At 51.5% G+C, this 12,327-nt stretch overlaps 1 protein-coding gene across 1 annotated transcript in view; it reads left to right on the top strand.

Annotated features, from left to right (window-relative positions):
• Nucleotides 1-10,817, top strand: part of B4GALT5 (beta-1,4-galactosyltransferase 5) — a 34,354-nt gene extending 23,537 nt beyond the window's left edge. The window contains exons 3-9 of the mRNA XM_051802802.1: nucleotides 2,588-2,701; nucleotides 3,524-3,648; nucleotides 4,148-4,264; nucleotides 5,070-5,257; nucleotides 5,488-5,610; nucleotides 6,071-6,172; nucleotides 7,751-10,817. Coding sequence (XP_051658762.1) covers nucleotides 2,588-2,701; nucleotides 3,524-3,648; nucleotides 4,148-4,264; nucleotides 5,070-5,257; nucleotides 5,488-5,610; nucleotides 6,071-6,172; nucleotides 7,751-7,898 — 917 coding nt within the window. The 3' untranslated portion in view covers nucleotides 7,899-10,817. The remainder of the gene's footprint in view (nucleotides 1-2,587; nucleotides 2,702-3,523; nucleotides 3,649-4,147; nucleotides 4,265-5,069; nucleotides 5,258-5,487; nucleotides 5,611-6,070; nucleotides 6,173-7,750) is intronic.
• Nucleotides 10,818-12,327: the final 1,510 nt, after the last annotated feature.

The raw sequence follows: 12,327 nt of genomic DNA, 5'->3' as shown, positions 1-12,327 counted from the left end.
GGATGCAGGGAGTGGAGGCACAGCCTGTTCATCATCCAGATATGTATAAACAGGGTTACAAGTTGTGGTGTAAATGTGGTACAGTGAAGCATAAATGCTCGTGGCTGTGTGTAAGCCAGGGTGAGGCGTTGCTACCGGGCTGGTGACACCTTCCCTGCTGGCCTGTCACCCCTGTCCCACACTGGTGCTGTTGCCATCAGGCTGTGGCAGAGGGTGGGGGAGCTCAGCTCTGCTCCTCCCCTGTGAGGGTTCAGCAGCAGAGGCTGACAGAGTTTTACAAGGCAGGATTATTTCCTGGCTGTGTCCCTGCTGCCCAGCCTGCTGAGGAGCTCATGGTGTGGTCACCAGTTCAGCTGTGCCCTGACTAGGGATGGGCATGGGAGGGGAATTGTTGACTTATGCAGGAGATGGACACCCCGGGTCACCTCCTCTCCCTGACGAGGTCAGCCAGGGCAGCCAGCCTGGGCTATTTTTAAGAGTGGAAACATCAAGTAAAGCAGAGGCAGGGTGAGGGAGTAGCTGATCCCCTGAAGGGATGAGGGTTGGACACTCCATCTCTGCTGCTTACTGTGAGGGGAGCCTTCATCTCGCTGCAGCCCTCGTCCATGGGGCTCTGAGTTCTCCAAAAGGCTGCTGTGTGCTCCTTCAGCAGGCAGAGAACTGGTTACCTACCCTTTTAGTGCCAGTGATACCAGTGCTGCTGCTGCTGCTTCTGAAATACCAGGTTTTGCTCAAACCTCATACCTGTCTGTTCCAGCTGCAGAGGCACGTGTTGATACCCCTCCTGGCCTGAGAGCTCTGGCCACGAGGATGGTTTCACAGACAAGCACTATGCACTGTCCTTGGCAACCTTCCCTGGCAGGCAGGTCGGGCAGACTCAGGATGGATGGCAGTGACATCTGGAAGTCACTTGGTGCTGTGGCCACAAGGGTTACATTAACACTGGGATCAGAATCTTCCCTCCCTGAGTGTTTTTGGTGCCTCATTGGGTGCCTCATTTAGTGTACTGTCCCCACACTGCCATGGGCAGTGAGGCAGTGTGACAGCTGGGAGAGGAAACCTGCCCAGTACAGCTGCAGGGAGGGACCCAGCAAAAGCTTTGACCATCCTAGCAGCTCTTGGTTGCTTCTGCCCCATCCTACCCTGCAGGCAGCAGTGGGCAGGGTACCCTGCACATCCAGGGAGAGGGATTCTGCTGCTGGGATGAGCTGGCACAGGTCACAAAACAATTTGGGCAGTAGAAGGCCCTGTGGCCCCTCTGATTGTCCCTGCTCCAGCCACATGGGAGCTCTGGGAAGGAGGTGGCTGCTGCTGCTTTCTGAGTCACAGCCTGTCCACACATCACTCATACCCCAGCGAGGGGCTGCAGGGAGCAGTTCTTTGTGCAGTGCTGTCTTGTGTGTGTCCTCCTGGGACCTGGGGCTTTGATTTCTGGGCAGGTTCCTTAAAAATGTGATATTCTCCCCTGAATGGCAAGGTAACCAAGCGCAGGGTGGTTTGCTGCAAGCACAGTGTGCTTGTTCCCATCCATCTGCATTTATTCTTTGCTCTTGGTTGTTTTTTCCTCTTTTTTTGAGGAAGTAAGTTACAAATTTTCCAGCATTTCCTAATAGATGCAGTAATAGGTTTCCTGTTTGGTGAGACAAAGAGTGGTCACTTCTATGCTTCCACAAGCAAAAAAGGCAACCCTTAGTGCAAAACAGGGGAGTTGAGCTCCAACATGTGCTGTCAGTTGGGCTGAGTACTGAGAGTGTGCTCTGGTGATGGGAGTTTAAGGGGAAAATTGCTTATGGAAATTTACAGCAGTATCAAGCATCCAAAGTAACATCTATTGTACTTGAAAAGCCCTCAGGTTGTGTTTACAGTCCATCTTGAGTCTCAGGATAGTCTGGGTACTGCTTATTTGAGGCTGGAGGGGCATTGCCCAGGAAGTCAAAGGATGCAGGCAATGGGGAGGCTGGAGAAACATACTGGGCACTGCTGTGGCTGCTGGGGCACAGGGCCTCCTCTGCTCCTGCATGGTGCAAAGCAGACGAAACTCGGTGTGTAACATGATAGTTTGTATTGATCCTTTGAGGAGGATTCCAGACAGGATTTCCCTGTATAGGATACTGCACTGACAGTCCTAGTTGGCATTGCGTCCTGCCTGTGGACTTCCCCCTCTCAGCTTTTTGGGAAAGGAGCACACTTGCTGGAGGACCCCTCTCTTTGTGCCATGGTCCTTCAGGGACAAGGTACAAGGTAGCTTTGACTTCCAAGAGCCATGTACTCCTTTGCTTTGAACTGTTTGTGATATCTAAAGGTGGTGCTCAAAATTCTTCCTTTGGCCAGAAAGTGCAAAAGTTTCTTTGATGTGGTGCTGTCTGAGGTAGCCAGGCTTCTGCAGCCACTTGTCCCAGGATGAGGATGAGCACCCAGCTGGACTGCAAGGCTAGAGCACATGTCACTGGGGACACAGCTGTGCCATTGGGAACATCCTCAGCCATGGCTGACTTTGGAGTCTGCTCACAGTGGCATGGGGAGGTGGATGGAAATAGCAGACCTACAGCTCAAGTATAAACTTTTCTCTTTTTTTTCCATTCCCCAGATTATCCTCTTGATCTGAGCCACAATGACACCTTTCTGCAAGCCACAACGTTTCTTCCTGAAGACTTTACCTACTTCCCCAACAACACCTGTCCCGAGAGGCTCCCTTCTATGAGTGAGTAGCATCCTGACAGCCCTGCTCCCCCTGAAGTAGTGGCATTCCCAGTTTCACCACTGTTGCACCTTTCCCTGCCAGGCACCTGGGGATGAATGGAAGTGCTGTTTGGAGCCCAGTTCCCTCCTGGGAAATCATTGTTTACCCACTCTCAGGAATTAATCCCTGCTGTGTTGGAGGCTCCTCTCCCTGCCGAAGCAGGAGCCTATTGCTTGGCAAACATGAACAAAAGAGGGATTGTGTGCTGGGAGCTGGTGAAAAGGCTCTGCCAGCCCTTTTCCAGGGCCAGTGGCGGCAGGGTGGCTCCCTTGTGCCTCAGCAGTGCTGCCAGTCCCAACCCCGAGCTGTGCCAGGTACAGCTGTGCCAGGGCTGGTGTGGGAGACAGTCTGGACCCCCCCGCAGGGAGCTGCAGCTGGGAGAAATGCTTCCACCAAAGCCATCCTGCAGTGGGAAATCAGGCTTTTGAGGGAAAATGTTTCCAAAGAGGGAGGGAAATGCTCTCTGCTGAGATGTGTGGTTTTCTCTACTGGAAACCTGTACAGGTAGAGGGGTACCTGGGCTGGTGTGGGTCTCTGCTAGGGAGCTGCATAGCACAGTGGCTACAAAGGCTGAGCGGAGCCCAGCTGCCAAGGAGGTGGAGGTGTTACCATCAGGCATCATTTCCTGATTGTTTTTGCTGGTGCTGGGGAAGAGAAGCAGCTGCCTGCACTGAGTGCTGGGGATGGAGGGCAGCAATGCAGCAAAGTGCTGCCTCAAGTGCACCGAGCCACCCCAGGACCTCAGCAGTTCCTCACCCCCCTTCTGCTTCTCCTGCTCTGCAGAGGGCCCCATCGATGTAAATATGAGCGAGATCACCATGGAGGACATCCACCAGTTCTTCTCTAAAGACCCTTCCATCAAGCTGGGAGGCCACTGGAAGCCGAGTGACTGCCTGCCTCGCTGGAAGGTAACGGGGAGCTGGGCAGCCCTGTGTCCCTGCTGAGGGGGGGGGGAAAGGAAGCCCCGGGCAGGCCTTGGGAAGAAGTTAATGGGAACATCTCTGATGTGCTGCACCTTCAGAAGAATGATCTGAGGAGCTCTGAAATGTGGGGCTGCAGTGCCCAGGGAAGAAATGGTGAACTCAAGGGCTGCTTTAGTGTCCCCACTCCTGCTGTCCCCAGTGCTGGGCAGAGGTGACAAAGGGGCACTGCAGGTCTCCCTTTCACTCGAGGTGATGTTGAATTTTTCCAAAGCAACAATCCCTCAAAAAGCAAATAGGAAATTGATGCTGTGGGAGTTGAAAGGGTTTCATGCTGCTCAGCCCTACGTGGGAGAGCTGAGACACCTTGTTTAGTCCTGCTCCCCCTCCTATAACCCCGCACCAGCCAGTGCTGCTCCCCAGCCCGGGGGTCGGCAGTGGGAGCCACTGGTGCAGTGCAGTAAGAGCCGTGTCCTCTCCTCACCAGGTGGCGATCCTAATCCCATTCCGCAATCGATACGAGCATCTTCCTGTCCTCTTCAGACACCTTATTCCCATGCTGCAGCGGCAACGTTTACAGTTCGCCTTTTACGTGGTGGAACAAGTGAGTGACCCTGGGGTGGTTGGGGCAGCAGCCACTGGGGACGTGCTGCACTAAGAACGTGTCTGCCAGCGCTCCAAGTGTGGCTCTGCGCCGTGTCCCAAGGAGTCTCCCTGCCAGAGCATATCTTTTAACCTTTGGCACGTTTAGGGGTCATGTTGCAGTATGTGAGTTGTCCCGTTTCAGCCTATAAGTGGCACAGCTAGGAGATGTGCCCAGAAATGTCTGGTTTTATCTGAAAAACAGAGATACAGTGATTTGGTTTGTTGTTGTTTTATTTTTTTTTTAAAAATTCTGTTTTGTGGGAGTTATTTTTTTAAAGCAGCTTTGGACCAGGTATTTGCAGTTTAGACAGTGCTGTGTTGTTTTTGTGTATCCCTGCAGTAGTTCCAGGGAGCATCCCCTAGGCATGGAAATGCCTGACCAGAGTTAGACATTTCTTATTTGGGCAGCATCTAGAAGACTTCAGTGAATGTAAAACATGACTATCATTGGACGTGTACATGAAGCTGTCACTTAAGCTGTTTGGCTCCATCTGCCCAGTAAACATACCTCCATACTCAGCTCTAGCTTAAAAAGATTGATCAAAACTGGGGATTTTTTCAAGTGTCTGAGTAATAAGACCTCAGCTCCTGTACTGTAAAGTGAATATTTCACTGTTGATTTGATGTCACTAGTCTGCTCCAATACATCACTTCCTTTTGTGGTGCGGATGTGGGAGCTGGTTGCCCTCTGTGGTTTTATAGACAAAGCTCAGAATGCACAAACTGTAGGGACCCCCCTTGAGAAGGAACTTTCTGCCTCCTAGGCTGGAAACCAACCCTTCAACCGTGCCATGCTCTTCAACGTTGGCTTTCGGGAAGCAATGAAGGACTTGGACTGGGACTGCCTCATCTTTCACGACGTGGACCACATACCAGAAAATGACCGTAACTACTACGGGTGTGGACAGATGCCGAGGCACTTCGCAGCCAAGCTGGATAAGTACATGTACCTGTAAGCAGTGTTCTTCCTCCCTGCTACTGTAACAGCTAAGGAGCCAGTGTTAGATTTTATTTATCTTTTTTAAAGGCAGAGGATGAATCTGGGTTTGTTCCCAGGCTTTGTGCAAAGGGAGAATGAGAGGGAATAGCAGAGAGCATCCGCACGGCCTGGGCTTTCCCCTTGGCAGGCGGGAGAGCTGCGGTGCTGGTGGGCTCTGCACTAACCCCTTCCCTCCTGCTCAGGCTCCCATACAACGAGTTCTTCGGGGGGGTGAGTGGCCTGACTGTCGAACAGTTCCAGAAGATCAATGGATTTCCTAATGCCTTCTGGGGCTGGGGAGGAGAAGATGATGACCTCTGGAACAGGTACGGGCTGGGCACAGCCGGTGTCCCTGGGCTCTGTGAGCTGAGCCTGGCACGTGCTGTGGGGGGACAATTGTCATCTTTGATGCAGGTGCTGGGCTTGCTGTGCCTGTGTCCCTGGGCTGGGGAAGAGCCATCCCAGCTGTGGTGGCTGGGTGGGAAGCAGAGAAGTGCTGGTTGGGAACTGGTTGGTTCTGTGCACATACCCCACACTGCTGAGCTCAGGCTGGTCATGGCTGAGCAGGAGCCCTGAGGTGCTGGGAGCTGTGTGACCTGCCCAGAGCCCCTGCTGGAGTGGGGGGTCTGCAAGGCTTCTCTGGGGGTGGGAAGGCTGAGCTGCACTGGAGCCCCAGGAGCACTGATGGTGCAGCCCTGGAGGTGCTGCCAGCACAGCAAACACAACTGGTGATTTTGTTGTTGTTGTTTATTTTATTTTATTGTATTTTTCCCCTTTCTAACGCAGAGTGCAGTATGCAGGCTACTCGGTGACTCGACCAGAAGGAGACACAGGGAAATACAAATCAATTCCCCACCACCATCGAGGAGAAGTGCAGTTCCTAGGAAGGCAAGTAAATTTTTTAAAGAATCCTAAAGCACTTCACAAAGAGTCTTTACCATGTAGGAGGCTCCCTGCAGCTGTTTGAAGGCAGTAACAGCCTGAACTCCTGAAGGAAATTAACCAAGGGAGATGAAAGCAGAGCATTGCCTGAATTCCTCCATCTCTACATTTCATACCCCACATCCCTGTGGCAAGGGGTCCTTGCTTTGTGGCTTTGGCTGCCTGAATGCCATCCAAAAGGGGATTGATTGTCAGCATGGCAAGCTGGGGCCCTGTCCTGTATCTGCAGGGGAATAGGGGTGGATAAGGCCAGATGTAGAGAAGCTTCAGTGTTTCTCCAGGTACTGTTGGGACCATTTCGTCTTTTTTCTCAAAAAGATAAATTCTCCCTGGAGCTCTTCAGGAGGGCTCCAACCCCTTTTTCCCAGAACCAGAGTTGTTTTGGAGAGTACAAGGCTTGACTGACTGCTTTTGCCTGAAGACCACAGTAGAATTTAAGTCTTCTAAAAACTGTGCAACAGAAACCCAGAGAAATACCTTTTTCACAAACAACTGCAGGTGTTTGTAACACCTGCTAACAAGCACTTGTAGGTGAGGATCTGCTGGATGAGCAGTGTGAGAGCTCTGTTCTGCAGATGGGCTCCAGGCTGCTGCTGGCAGAGATTTCAGTTGTCTGCTGGTCTTTTTTTGGAGAAGACTCATTTTTAGGGGAGTTTCCATTTGAGACTCATCTTTAGCCCTGCTTTTCATTTCTGTGTTGGACAGGATGCAGCCAGTCAGAGATGCTTCTCTCATTTCACTCTTGAAAAAGAGAAGTTGCTTTTTGGCTTAAAAAGCCATATTTAGTCAAACCCTTGGAGTGTGGCAGGCTGGCAGTGCAGTGGGATTGAGCTCTGGTTCCTTACACTTCCCTGGTCTCTTCCTGGCCCCAGCCAGGAGCCCAGGCTCTGTGCCAGCAGGAGCTGTGAGTCCATATGGTGGGAGGGAAAGATGGGCAGGGCAGAGTTCACCTGGTGAGCCAACAGCTGCACCCACTCTTACCCCTTATATCTCATCATGCTACCCCTAAATGTGATTGAGGCTGGTTTTGTGCACCAGCTGCAGTTTCCTTCCCCAAACCATCAGTCTGTTACTTTTACTTCCTCGTCCCCCATCCCTCGGACTAAAGCCATTAGTTCTGCTCTTGTTTGTGTCCAGTTTCTTAAAAGTGGACACAAAGTGGAAAGGACATGTCACCCATCAGCTGCGTTTCTCTGGGATGGTGTGGCTGGTGAGGGCTCTGCAGGATGCCCGAGCTCAGCTCCCTCCTGGGAATGGGAGCAGGCTTCGGGCAGGAGTCACAGGTAGTTTTGGTAGCTGAGTGCCCTTCATCAAGTGATGGACTTTTCTGGCATTTTCCAATATTTACCAACACTGAGTATTTAAAATGTGGTGGTTCCCTTTATTAAGGGCTCAGAAGTTTGTTGTTTTGTAGCTGCTGCTGGGACAGGCTCTTTGAAGGCTGTTCTGGTAGCATTGGGAGGAGTTTGCAGGGTGCTGTGGGACAAGTGGAAGTGACTCTGGCCTCTGGTTCTCGTTGCACAGGTACGCCTTGCTGAGGAAGTCAAAAGAAAGGCAAGCCCTGGACGGCCTCAATAACTTGAACTACTTTCCAAACATCACATATGACGCCTTGTATAAGAACATCACTGTTAACCTGACACCGGAGCTGGCTCTGGTGCCCGAATATTAAGAGGAGAAAATAACTTTGCTCTGCCCTTCACCAAGAAAGCACCACGCTAGACTTTCTTTTCCAAGGTTTATCGAGGACAAGCAACACTTTGTCTAATGAAGGATCACAGTATTTTGGAGAATGAGGCTGAAAGTGCACGCACAAATTGCCCTAGCTGTACCAATCCAGCCCGACACCCGGGCAGCGAGCTCAGCAGTCTCTTAATTTTTTCTGCCACTTGCTTTCTGGGTTTCAGGACAACAGTTCGACCTGCTGCTCTCGTCTCCACATTCCTCCTCCAGCAATCTCTGGCACTGGGACTCGCCTCCGATGCGCTTTCTCCTCTGGGAAGCGGCTCAGCTGAGGGACTCTGGCTTCTTGACGGTGAACGTCGGGAGCAATTTGGTTGGCAACTGCCCTGGTGGGAGATCAAACGACTTCTGATGCCGTTCTATGTCTGTGCGGTTTTTTAAATGACCTGCTTGAAGTATATACAACAGAATCGCTTCTTAAAGAAGTGTAAGTGTAAATATGCTGTGTAAATTGCCCCTTTTTATTTTTCTCCTATGGCTCAAGTCCAAGCTAGAGGTTTACATGCTGTCACCCATTTTAGTCCTGAGTTCTGTAAACACTTGTGTGTGCATCACTGTACTTGTGCAAGGTGTTCCCTTTTAAGCCAGTGAGACTGCTTGCATGATTCCAGCTGTGCATATGCAGAAATGTTTGTGGGACAGGGCCCTGAATCTTCCAGTGCAGTGGGTTAGAAATACAGCTGGGTCACTGCTCATTCCAGACACCACAGGGGTGGCTTTTTCCAAGGAGAGTGAGGAAATGGGAATATTTATGAAAAAATTCCCTCTTCTGTGACTTTTACAAGATGATGTGCAAATGAATCCAAAAACCATATGGAATACAATCCCCTGCCTGTTGCTCTGTATCCCACATGGCAAGTATGAGCCTGGTTGCTCAGGACTCCCATCCATGGTGCTGGGGGAGTGCAGTCCCCGGGCCGGCCGCCCCTGCCCATGTGCTGTCCTGGGGATGGAGCAGCTGCACAAGCCCTCTCCGGACAGCAGCATCCTGCCATCACCCCCAGTGTGTCAGAATGGTGTGGGAGGTTGGTTTAGTCTGTATTTATTGTGTAAATCCAGCAGCACACTGAGGTGCTGTCAGAACCAGGCAGTGCACAGGCAGTAGCATAGGCACAGCTGGTGGGGCAGAGGGTCACAGGTCAGTGAGAGGGAGAGACATGAAGGACACATAAAAACATGAGGACTGGGAACCAGAGCTTGGTCTGACAACCCATCCAGCCATCCAATGCCATCCCCCCTTTCCCCACAGCTACCGTGGGCAGACTGAGCTCCAGGCCTTGTCCCCAGGGACACAGTCCAGCCCTTACACAGCACTGACACAGCCACTTTCACTGGACCTCTCTGACTTAAAAGTAAATACATTGGGCGTTGTTTTGAGTTTGTATTTCCACACAACAAGGGTGGGTACTTGACCTCTGAAGTACTTTAACTCTTTTCATTGCGTTGTTTGCCTTCGGTTTCCTTAACTTCTCATGGTTTACATTGTTTTCTCAGTTCCGTGGACGTATGATCCCCATACGCATCTGTGGTGGGTGTGACTGCCCAGGGCATTCCTAACCTGTATCCAGAAAACGTTAGTTTAGAAAACACGAGTTCTTGTGTAGATCTTATCGGCCGGCATGAGAGGACAGCGAGCCTGCCCTTGAAAAGCGCTGATGAGTTTGTAACTTAGGTTTTAAAGTCTTTGAACTTACATGTGCTTTAAACTTGCTTCCCGAGGGAATTCAGCCTGGTTATTTATAGGCAGAGGTGAGGATTTGCTTTTTCTGGCGCATACAGCAATAAAGACTTTTGCTTCGGGATCTCGATCTCTTAATTCACGTGGACCCTTTCCGGATGCTGAACCCGCGTTGCCCTGCCCCTCTTTTCTTTCATCTTGAGACCTTGCTAGAAATCTGTCTTTGTTTAATGGTGCTTCAAACAAGGAATGTATTTCAACTAGTCCAAGTTCACTACCCCGGAATCATGCATGTGTGTGTGAGTAGGTGTTAAACTACCTTAGTCGGGATCCTCAGCCTTCCATGTCCCTGACACCCGTCGCACCTTGTGTGGAACAAAAGCCGTTACCTCTGCTCAGAACTGCATTCTGCGGTTGGCACAGGAGGGTCCATCCCCAGCAGCATCCTCTTCGTTGTTCCTTCGTTCTAATCACGTTGAGTTGATTTGTTTTTTGTTTTTTTTTTTCTCCCCTTTCTAAAATGTGGATTATCTGAAAAATGTGCACTGTTACTCTTATCAGCTATGTCAAATACTGTATAGTAAATGTAACTTGTTAAAAACATACTGTCGAGCGCATGTGCTGTTATGGTGTAAAAATTCTCGTATTAAGGAGAACTTGTACATATTCTGGCAGCTGAAGTTCAACAAGGCCACTCGTTCGCCCCTTCCACGTCAGCGCCGTCAGCCAGCCCTGCTGGAGGGCAGGTCCTGGGCGATGCTGATTTTTTTTTTTTTTTTTTTTTTATTATTTTGATTTTTTTTTTTTTTTTAATGAGCCATGTGGGTTTTATTTGCAGAACTATTTATTGACAGTTAATTCTCTGTAAAGCTCTGCTTCTCTAAGGGAGGTACCGTTTGAGCGACGGCTGCGCACTTCGGGCCGCTCACCATCGGAAGTGGCTTCAAACTCTCAAGTAGCTTTTCCATCATCATGGCTTTTGAGCTTACTGTTATGTTTTTAAGAGGTGCCGGGGGGACGTTTTTGCACTGAAGATTAGTGTTTTACAACACACACACACTTCTCAGCAAAGCAATCCTTTGTGTCATTACATTTATTTACCCATGTGTTTGTACATTTTTGTATTTGTTAATTTATGAATGATTTTTTCAGTAAAAAATACATATCCAAGAACACAGATTGCAGTGGTTGCTTTTTTTTTTTTTTTTTTACAGGAGGTTGGGGTGTGCTTTTATAGTAGGAGGTGAGATCTGTAAACCCAGAGGGGCGAGTGCTTCTCAGAGTTTGAGTGGAGAAGGGTGAGCCCTGGATGCTAGAGCTGGTTAGGAATTTCTCATTAGGGGTGGATAGGAGTAAACTGAGTGTGAGATGGGGATGCTCCCCAAACTCTTCCTGTTCTGTAGGTGCTTAAGCCTTTTTTCCAAGCATCTGCTTCAGTGTGGTTCTGATGAGGGGGCTGGCTGCCTTGGGGGAGTGTGTTTAGGAAGAACTTGGCTGAAGGTGATGCAGGGCTCGGGGATGGTAATTGGATTTTTGATCAACAAACCCAGGCAGACAGACGAAGCTTCCTTGCAGCAGCTTTAAAATATCTCTCTCCTGCTCTGCAGCATACAGGCATGCTAGAATAAATAGCTGGCAGCCCTGGGTTGTTCCAAGCCTTGCCTTTTTTTAGCTCTCCGTCTTCTGGGAAGCTTCCTCCCACCCGCGGCGCTGGGCTGGAGCCTGCGGGGTGTCAGGCTCCTTCCAGGCACTGCTGCCCGTCCGGAGACGGCCTCGCTCCCCCAGCGCTCACAGGATCGAGGGGGGAGCCCGTCGGACTCCTGGCCGTGCACTGGTGGGAGTTCCTGACCTGTTTGGGGAATCCCCGTGGCCGTGGTCCTCCATGGGTATCCCAGCTGTGGGGGTTCATTGCCTGTGTCACCCCCGCGGCGGCTGGGCAGGGGCTGGAGGAGATGGAAGCACGTGGAGAAAGTTGGTGGTGCCCCTACACAGGAAGAAGGAGAAGGGCAGGGAAGCCCCCCCAGCCTGTGTCCCAGGTGGGTGTGTGGGACCCCCTTACTGGGGCCAGCGGCAAACGAGAGCTGAGAGCAAACCCCCTTTGGTGTGGGCTGTGCCGGGAGGGTGCCAAGGAGAGGAGCCCTGGGAGGGACCGGCACGGCAGCACGGCTCCGGCACGGCCACCGCTGCCTCCCAGCAGCGCAGAGCCCCGGCATTCCTCGGGAGCAGCCCCCGCTGCGGGGGAGAGTACTCCCGGTGCGGGCTGAGAACAGCTCAGCCTTCTGTGCTGCAAAATCCCCGAGCTTCTCTGCAGTGTGTAAAAAAAAAACCACAAACCCCAACCACCAGAGCAGGGGGTTTCTCCCTCTTCTTTCCCCCTTCATATCCGTGTGGCACAATCAAGCTGCCCGGGATGGCCTGGGCTGGCAGCCGGAACCACACGCATGCTGTGGGGCATCCCTGCTGCCTGGAGCAGCCCTGAGATGCTGCCCAGGTGGATGCTCTGCTCAGGAGCTGGTGGAAAGGCTGAGCAGCTGGGTTGGGAGACGGTGCTGTGAGTTACCAGCCACACCAGAGCTTCAGGCCACCCTGCCCTGGCCCTTGGCTTGGCCTCTCTCCCTCGTGCAGAGGGAAAGGTGCTGCCCCCCTACCAGGGGGTCCTGCTAGCCCCCAGAGCCTGGGG

Source organism: Manacus candei, unplaced genomic scaffold, assembly GCF_025592945.1.
Source record: "Manacus candei isolate 608988 ecotype Guabito, Panama unplaced genomic scaffold, ASM2559294v1 h1tg000057l, whole genome shotgun sequence".
NCBI lineage: Eukaryota > Metazoa > Chordata > Aves > Passeriformes > Pipridae > Manacus > Manacus candei.
This window is presented reverse-complemented; position numbering and strand designations above follow the sequence as displayed.